Source organism: Poecilia reticulata, linkage group LG11, assembly GCF_000633615.1.
Source record: "Poecilia reticulata strain Guanapo linkage group LG11, Guppy_female_1.0+MT, whole genome shotgun sequence".
Taxonomy (NCBI): domain Eukaryota; kingdom Metazoa; phylum Chordata; class Actinopteri; order Cyprinodontiformes; family Poeciliidae; genus Poecilia; species Poecilia reticulata.
The window spans coordinates 3,998,526-4,008,037 of NC_024341.1; the positions used below are offsets into that span (position 1 = coordinate 3,998,526).

The 9,512-nt window shown below is 36.6% G+C and overlaps 2 protein-coding genes across 2 annotated transcripts in view; one reads left to right on the top strand and one right to left on the bottom strand.

Annotated features, from left to right (window-relative positions):
* The window catches only part of LOC103472020 (CMP-N-acetylneuraminate-beta-galactosamide-alpha-2,3-sialyltransferase 1-like), a 25,881-nt gene extending 21,193 nt beyond the window's left edge, over positions 1-4,688 (top strand). The window contains exon 8 of the transcript XR_534786.2: positions 4,007-4,688. The gene's annotated coding sequence lies outside the window, so the exon portion shown is untranslated. The remainder of the gene's footprint in view (positions 1-4,006) is intronic.
* Positions 3,029-9,512, bottom strand: part of LOC103472019 (CMP-N-acetylneuraminate-beta-galactosamide-alpha-2,3-sialyltransferase 1-like) — a 13,910-nt gene continuing 7,426 nt past the window's right edge. The window contains exons 5-7 of the mRNA XM_008421362.2: positions 7,969-8,014; positions 7,772-7,891; positions 3,029-4,100 (exon numbers count right to left, since the gene is read on the bottom strand). Coding sequence (XP_008419584.2) covers positions 3,933-4,100; positions 7,772-7,891; positions 7,969-8,014 — 334 coding nt within the window. The 3' untranslated portion in view covers positions 3,029-3,932. The remainder of the gene's footprint in view (positions 4,101-7,771; positions 7,892-7,968; positions 8,015-9,512) is intronic.

Sequence of the window (9,512 nt, forward strand, 5' to 3'; positions counted from 1 at the left end):
CGCGTAGTAGCGGTTCAACAGCGAGAGTAGAACCACATCGCAGCTCGAAGACTTAAATAATTTTGCGGGTTATTTGTTTAGCTTTCTGACTGTCATGCTAATCCGGGTGAGTGTTTGTAGCTGTGCGCTGCTTTACCTGCTATCTGATCCTCCATATGTCTTTTTACTGCAGTGAGCCTCGATGTAGCCAAACTCCGTCAAGTATGACATTGTTTTTATGTCGTATTTAGCTTCGTTGTGTTGATGCATTTTGACGTGCTTCAATTTTCCACCGCAACACGCAAACTTCCCCATTAACTCAGTGCGTTATAGTTCCACATCGCTTAGAATTTGTTGCTGCGCGTTTGTGCAGTGTGAAGGAAAGWGGAGACCAGCTGCACAGGCAGGATGCGAAATGAGAAGCAGGTGATCGGTATCGGCAACAAGAGCCAATGATCGCCGATCATGCACTTTTTCACAAAAATCGGCTGATTATGATCGGTGACCGATCGATCGGCACACCTCTAATATATATACTTTTATTTTATTTTTTTTATGAAAAAAGTCTTGTATTTTGTTGTATTTCTGTTCAAGTAGCTACATTAGCAGAAAAAAGAAGGACTGATCCGGAATGTAGAATTTTAAACCCTACGAGCTTTACAATTATTTAAAAATCGTTTTTATGTATCGGTGTGAAGCAGACTCTCACTGCTTCACAGGGAGAAGCAGTTTTTAAATGATCAAATGATCAAATGAAGTGAATTTGATCATTTGAATACAGCACGGCTGAAACACTTGTCATTTAGTTTAACCAGGTTTAAGGCAAAGCATATCAAGCATAACATGTCTGAAGACATGTGAAGGCTGAGAAACCTTCACAGCAAACTAAGGCTTTCGTACAGAGAACCTGATTGAGATACAATGTATGTTGCTGTCATAAATAGTAATGCCATATTATGATGTTTATACCCAAAGAACTCCAATTTTATTTTTCCAAATATTTTTTCACTCATTCTCTCTTTCAGCCGTTTTCAGGACCCTACAGTTGGGAACACTTTACAGTTTGGGGTTTGTTTTGTTGTTTGCTGGTTCTTCAACATTTGTAAGCGACATGGAAAAAAGGGAAGACTTTTTAAAGTTAGGAATAACTGACAGAGCTTTACGAAGCCATAACTACCCTTGAAGTTCTCATTTTAAGACGTTACACCTTTGATGTGTTTTATTAGGATTTTTATATATTGAGACCAGAACAGGTCTGTGCTGAATTTTGAAGCAGAAAGAAATGTACGGTTCAGTGTGTGTCTTTCAAGTTTTACTAATAAAAATCTGAAATGTTTTGTGTATTTTTCTTCAGCTTGATGCAGCTTTTTACTTGATGCGTTGTAGAACCACATCTTGCCATTTAAGGGAACATAGTGAGAATTTTCTTTCTTTTTTTTTTTAGCAATTCTTTCCAAAGTGTCTGATTTTTTAATATACAGAAGTTATGTACTGCAGCTTTAATAGGAGGATTAATCAAAAAAGTTTCCATGTCTTGACCTTGGAAGTGTTGATTATGTAGAGACTAACAAGTTTGACTGATCAAAAGATGTTTTTTTTTTTTTACATATTATTTAAAACTGTCTGACAGTGTAATATGAGACAGATAATCTATCAATCCCCTCCATGTCCTTCCTGAGCTCATACTGGTCTGTAGAAATGCATCGCTCCCGACCAAAAACAACCAATCAAATGACTTGGAACAATGTGTTGGTTCCAGATGAGCTGGATTGAAGTAGAGCGAGTCTTCGCCGTGTTGAGACGCCTGGAGGCATCGACTCGTTCACTGTTTACTGAATAGAGAAATGTGAAGTGAGTTCCTAACAATAAAAACAACAAACACTGATTCATTATAAAAGTCCTCAAAAGCCTAAACTTGGAATGATTGCTTTTGACTTAATAAAAGCTTTATGGCAACAAAACGAAGCTTTAACTTTTAGCAAAAAGTGAAAATGAAAATCGCAAAAATAAAAGGATACAAAAATCCCACACTGAAAAGTATTGTTTCTAAATTGCACAATGACATGAGTCATGTGCGTTATGGATTGCATAGAAATGTCTTTAACTTAACCAGGACAAAACAGTTTTAATAATTGGCGATGGCATTCAGTTAGAAAAAATAAATTGGTATTGCCCCTAAAACTTTTGTTTTGGCAGGTATAATAATAAAAATACCCATTAACAAATCATTGTAATAATAATAAATAGAACTTCAATGAGAAGTTATTCAAATTAAATATTTAACACCTTTCCACAATGATGCAATTTGGCTGTATACAGACAAAGGCTACATTGATTTGATGGATAAATTAACATTCAATTGAAGGTTCTTTTTATGTGGCCCTCTAGAGTCTAAGATACAGACCAGATTTGGGCCTTAAGTTTGACACATGTGAACCAGACAAAGATAGAAAATCAATCAAATTTGTTACACATGCTTCACCGTCAAAGAAACAGCATTCCCCCCTCCCCCCCACCACCACCATTTATTTTGGTATTATGTTTTAAATCAATTTTTAACTTAATGAAATTCATCCTTACAATTTTCTTACAAGTAAAAGAAAAAAAATCCACCTGAATGTTAAAAATAAAGAAATCCCCCTAGAACTAGATATTCCCATTTGTTTTTGTATGTGATTTAAAATTTTAAAAAAAGGTGTATTTTGCTGACATCTCACATTAGAAATGTCTAATATTTGGATCCTGCCTTTATCTTTTCAACCCACTGCAAAGTCGTTGAAAAAGAAATTGTGCCTCTGACTTCTAAAACCAGTTGACTGGACCTCTGTTGAATTAGGTCAGTCACTTGAAGGAGGGTAAATATTTATACAATCACTTATTCAATGTAAAATATTTTCATTTGTCATTATCTTTTGCTGAAATCAGTTTTCACTTTGACAGTGGAAGGTTTTTCACTTGTAATTTTTTTTCTGTCAAAAAAAATTTGACATTTGACACTTTTTGACATTTTGATCATGATTGATTTGAAAAAGGAAAAACAGGTAAAACATCCAAGGGATGAATGTGTATTATTGGTATTTCATGCACACACATGTTAACATGTTTCTGGAGAAAAGGTCTGAGTTAAAAGTGGCTATGCAAGCAAAAAAATCTACCCAGGACATAATCCGGCTGAACCGTTTTGAAACCTCAGAACTCATGACAAACAAAAACAGAAACACTATATTTATTTTTGCACGGACAAGAAAAGCCAGTCTGCCAAATATAACTCGGATGCCTTCCATTTGTTCTGTGAACTGGTACTCAGTCCAAGTTGAATTGTTCGCAGCTTACCATTTTGTTAGTTAACACTTGGTAATAGTTTCTTACTTTTTTTTGGAAATAAGGAATTAAATGTTGATTTTAAAAAAAAGACAACTACTTACAAGATTTTATTCATGAGCGATTAAGATTTTAGTGTTAAAAGCAGGTTCTAGATCAGTCTTTCTCAAACTGTGGTACCCGGACCTGGTGGTCCTCTGGCGCCCCCTAGTGGTTAGCGAAGTACAGATATGATATTCCAGGTTCTAGAGTGATTAAAACATAAATTAAAAAGAAAAAAATGAAATATACAATAAAATGTCATGACAACGCAGAAAGCAGACTAGGATTAGGAATATGTTGCACACTACCACAAAAATGATTAAATTAATACAAATATTTGTGTTATACCAAAAAATACCTTCTGTGTGACTTTTGGAAAGTTAAACATTCCAAAAGTTTTTGTGACTTTTGAAACATTAGAGATGGCCTTGAATGTCAACCCATCATTAATCAGCAGCTAGCTGGACTTTTGTTCAGTAAAACGTAGCAATAAAAATAACACAGGATTAATAATGGCAAAATATGCACTATAGTTCAGGTAATCCCACATATTTTATATTCATTATTGTTTGTATGAAATAAGGGCACTATCATGACCCTTTGTAAAATTTCACAGTTTTCTCTTCAGCTAGTTTCTGTATGATGTCATATTCACGATCTCCAGGGTGCTCTCCAGTTTTCAAATCCTTCTTGGTCAACACTTCAAAGTAATGGCTCCAGTTTCCGTCGCTGTCTGCTCCAAAGCCAAAGACATGGACCTAGGAATGTGAATATAAAATAACTGAGTGAAAATCATACAAGCAACCAATGTTGCCTTGTTAAAGTCACTGACCTCTAGGGGCTCTCTTTCTGAGAGAGCTCTGTGTTTTCTGTTTCAGTTGTACCTGATTGCTGCAGGTGAAGTGTATTGGGGCTCGTCAGCCACCCTATAAGAAGCAGCAAGCTGGAGATGCCAGACCCCCTCTGTTTGTCCTGGGCCTTGACTTGTGATCCTGTTGAGAGCTGACTGTGTGTGTGAAGTGAACTTAGCTTGCTGTGAGCATCTGTGTGAACAATTGTCCAAGACGTGGTTTTGTTCAGAGGTGGAAGCTGGTAGGGGTTCTCTACCATTTTTGTTGTGAACTGTTTTCTCCTGTTTTTTGGTTATTGAGGGAGTTTAGGTTTTTTATTTTCTTTTAATTCTTCTTTAGAAAGTGGTTGTTTTATTTTATAGTTATAAGGTGGTGTTTTGTTTATTATTTTGGCCTTGGAGACCCTGAAGCTTAAAGCTCCCCTGTGTTTTTTTTTCTCTCCTGTACTTGTTTTAGCAGAATTGTAAAATAAATTATATTTTTGTTACTCGTCAACTGTTCGGATTACTTTTTGTTTTATGTTAAAACCCAGTGCTAGAATTTACTTTAGGGATTTTAGGGTGGTGTTGTAACATGCCTAAAAAGAGAAGAGAATTCTGTTGGAAAACGTTTATTGTGCAAAAGACCTCTCTGTTACAGAGCGTGGCTGCTGTTAGAGAGTTAAGATTTTTACAGGAGACTTATTTGTGACAATTTATTTACGAGTAATGTACATACTTAAACTGTAAAATGAAGAAAAACCCAACTCTTTATTACAGTAAAGTATTTTTTACATAATTTCACCACGTTGGACCACAGAGGTCCAACCTGTCTGGTGATTGTTGCTAAAGAGCCAGTCTGAAAATCACTTCAAGCTCCAGTTGCAGTAGGCAAACTCTACGTTTGCTTTGATAGGTCTGCAAACATGAACTTGTATGAAATTTTGTTCAGTTGTTGTAAAAATCCCCACAGGCAACTTCAGTTCTCCAACAGTAGGCTTTTTTTTTTTTTTTTTTAAATATGCCTTAACCCAGGTGTGTCAAACTCATTTTCATTTCAAGATTATGAATGAAAGATAAAACTACATACTAACAAACTGTTACAATACTGTGGCTTTCTTCTCATTAGCTGAGTACTTCTTGAAATTAAATATTTAAAAGTACCATTTTCACACTGATTCAATTTGTGACTACTCAAATAAACACTGATGATTCTATCTGACCGATTTAACAAGTATTAAGCTTATGAAGGTTCCATTGAAGGGCCACATAAATGGTGTGAACCAATACAACCTCTTTGTCGTTTTATATTTTACCGAGTCTTGCATTGCTAACCTTCATAAAACTGTTGACAGTAGAAACACAGCCTTTGGAGCATTTCACTGATTTTTATGTGGTAGAAGAACTGTGAAGTGGAAGAATTATTAGTTTCCTTATCTTTTATAGATAAATTAAGTTGAAGTGTATTTCTCCCTTTTTGAGTCTGATAAATAAAATGTCAGAATAACAGGCTAATTGGCAGCTAACCTCTAGAGGTCCCACAGCAAACATGGTAGAGAAAAACGAGTTTTGGCCGACATACAAAACTCTGTGTGGAGGAAACCTAACTACTTATGTCAGCTTGAGCACACTGACACGGATGGATTCCTTTCTTTGTAATTGTGCTGGATGTAGCGTGTTTGAGCCGTTGCTTTGAAATACATCCGTAGGTGTACATGTGTTTTGATTTCAATTTTGGAATTTTCCTGTCAGAAGTTCTTACCTAAGTGTTTTCAGTTCATACATAGACACACTCATCAACCTGACTTAGAAAAAAAAGCATCAAATAAGCAAATAATTAATCTGGGATCGAGCTAATAGAAATAACCTATGTAATTCTCACCTAATCAAACACGCCATGTTTAATCTATTTAACGTGAGGTAGTGTGGGAAAAAAGTTGTCTTTTCATACAGTGTATGCAAATATTAGGTTACAGTAGGTGTAAATGTTTGTGCAACAGTTTGTAGCCTGCTCTTAGCAGGGATGTTAAAAAAAAGAACTGGATTCGTTTCAGTGTGCACACAAAGCAAAAGGAGACCTCCAGGACGTCAGTCTGATAGTTGTACGCAGTCACCACGCAACTGGAGTTTACTGTATTTTCCGCACTATAAGGTGCACCGGATTATAAGGCGCACCTTCAATGAATGGCCCATTTTAAAACTTTTTTCATATATAAGGTGCATAGAATAGACTCTACAGTTAATGTTGTCACCCGTCCCTTTGTTCCGTACTCTACAAATGTGGATGTGTAATAATAAAGAAGTGGTCCCCAAGTACTTTATATAGTAGTTGCCCCAGTCATTGTTTCACTCACGGTGTTGGTGTTGTGATATTGTGCCCAACTGCTTTCTGGGTAACAACCGACACGCTGCCGCTGCAGTCTCTGTCTCTCTTCCCCCGCCCTCCCGGCTTTAAACGTATAAGGGCTGGTCCCTTGGTAACCCTAGTCGAAGCACCCCGGATGAATATCTAAAGCCACTTTGTTGACATCAAGAATGTCAACAAAACAGTCTGACTTGGGTCGGTGAGCAGAGCCTTTGGCGACTGGACCGGGGTGTGGCCGGACAATGGTCACCCTTCTCCGTTCGCGCACAGCATGTTCGTGGAGAATGTGGTGCTAAAGGATCTGCAGACGACCTGGTTATCATGTCGGTAAGTAGACGGGTCAGTTAAACTTTATTAATAAACCAGCGTTCTGACAACTATCCCAGCATGCACCGCGCGCTTCTTCTATGGGCGAAAATGAAGTCGGCGGCTGCTTACCGTAGTTGCTAGACCTGTTGTGGTTCAATATTGGTCCATATAAAAGGCGCACTGGATTATAAGACGCACTGTCAGCTTTTGAGGAAATTGAAGGTTTTTAGGTGCGCCTTATAGTGTGGAAAATATGGTACATGCCGCTCCTATTCATAAGCTGGACAATGATGTTTAGATGACAACAAATACAAAATGTGGTTTGGTAAATTCTAATTACATGTTAATATAAATAATTACAAAACACCACTTTTTTTTACCATTAGCTTCAATTAGTCAGTTTTATTCATTTTATTATTTTTTGGATAGCTGAGTTCAACTTCAGTAGCTACACCCAGGTGTGCTAACCACCAGACCTGGGCAACAATTTATTACTTAAACAGAACCAGTGTGGCAACACAAAGTACACTAAACCATCTACAAAAGAATAACATGTCATGTCCTGGTCTGAAAAAATTCAGGAACAAATGTTTTGACTGCAACTAATTGCTAAGTGTTATAATCAGGGCGGTCACATCAGAATTTGAAGTCAGGATTAGTGAGAAACACTAATTTCCTTTCAGAAATTTTTTTTCATACCATTACAAAACGGACTGAAAAAGTTTAATTGTTTCAAAATCTTTTAGTATGGCGGTAGTTGTAAAAGTGTACATTTAACAAGGTGGTATATTACATAACAAAAATTGAGAATCACTGTTCTTTGGATATATCATTTACCTGAATACTTTAAAAAAGGACATACAGATTTGGTCATACTGAAAAGCCACAAGGAGTGTTTTCTAATTTGGCTAGTTAGACATATTTACCTCATCACAAATATGTAGGGCGAAAATTAAAGTCATGAAGCCGGTGGATGGATACGCTCCTTCATTCTCCAGCCAGATCTCATGAGAATACTTCATGAATGCTGGGTTGATCACCATCACCTGTTACAAAGAAACAAACTAATGAGTACAGAACCGTCTCCTGTGCAAGCTAGAAAAAACTTTCAATGCATACTCACCAAATCTTTGTTGGCTCTAATTCTGGTCTTTAAGGGCATGTAATAACTATCAGACAACATGATTAAAAAACATTTACTTCCAAAAGAAAGTAGGTTCACAGAGAAAATATGAACACCCCAAAACCCACACATAAAAGTTGCACCCAGAACAGTGATAGTAAGACATCTAAGCTGTGACTTCTTGACTAGTTTTATTTTTTTTATGAATGATCACTGCATGAAAAGTGGGATTTTCAACAGCTATTGACACTTAGTTCTGCCGTGCGCATGGAGATTGAGGGCTATCGGCAAGAGGTTTTTGTCAGAGTGGAAAATTGTAGGGCACTGCCAAGAATGGTCAAAAACGCTGTGTGTCCGTGTTCCCCTATCACCCCCCTTGGGCCTAGGAGAGGTTTTCGTGTGAAGTTGCTGGGAGCCATGCAAACGTTGAGCACCGCCTTTTGACTCTCATTCCTGTTGTAGCTAACCCATTTTACCTTCTGTTCACCTGTTTATTCGTTCCAGGACCTGGACAAAACCCCTCAGTGTTATTAATTGAGAAATAATGAGATTTAAGTATAAAACAGGCGTTAATGCTGAAAATGTTCTAAAGTTACAAAGTCACACAAATGGAACAAATTTAGTTTGACATTCACCATCCAGCACTGAACACACTTAGCTCAACTTAGGGATGTCACCTTAACACTTAAGTGTGCATATCAAAGTACAATTTTCAGGGTAAATCTGATGATATATTGTCAACATTGCATGTCTGTCAAGCTCATCCAAGATTGTGTGATGGAATGCAGACCGCTGTACACGTTTCCAAGAGAAGTGTTTTTGCCAACGTGAAACACTGAGCTTTACATAAAGCATCAGTTGTGTCCATCATGACAAAGTTCCAATCATTTGCACATGTAAAATTTTGGTCATTATAGTATCACAGTCTTAGTATTCATGACATGCTAAGTTGTTGTTGACTCTTCTGAAATTGTCTCCTAATCTGGACTTTGTGATTAAACATTCTCAGTATTTAATCACAAATACTGGAATACTGGCTCAAAAAAGCCTGTATTCTAACATGTACTCCTTCAAATGGAGATGTAAATACATGTTGGTGTTGCAGTGCAATAGGCCAAACAGTTTAACACATTTTGAGACGTCTGTAGGTATTGTTCAGTTATAGAAGTATGCCATGAAGAAGTATGTTTGGAGAAAGAATATACAAATAATAATCTATTTTATCTATTAAAATATATTTTACATGTGTGTTAGGAGCACTGAAAAACTTAGTTTTGGTTGAATTTATGATATAAAAGCAGAATATGCATGATTACATACAATAGACTTTTATTAAACATGATCTTACTTTGACATTCCTCCCATTTGAAGATTTATCATTGCACAACTTAATTAAAAATAATAATAATAAAACATGTTCCAGAGTGGTTCATTGTACAGAAAATATTTTTGTGAATAATATTCAAACTAAATGTTAATGTTCACTGATTGCTTTAAAGACCCAGAGTCATGCTATATTGGACCCAGAGTCATGCTATATTGGA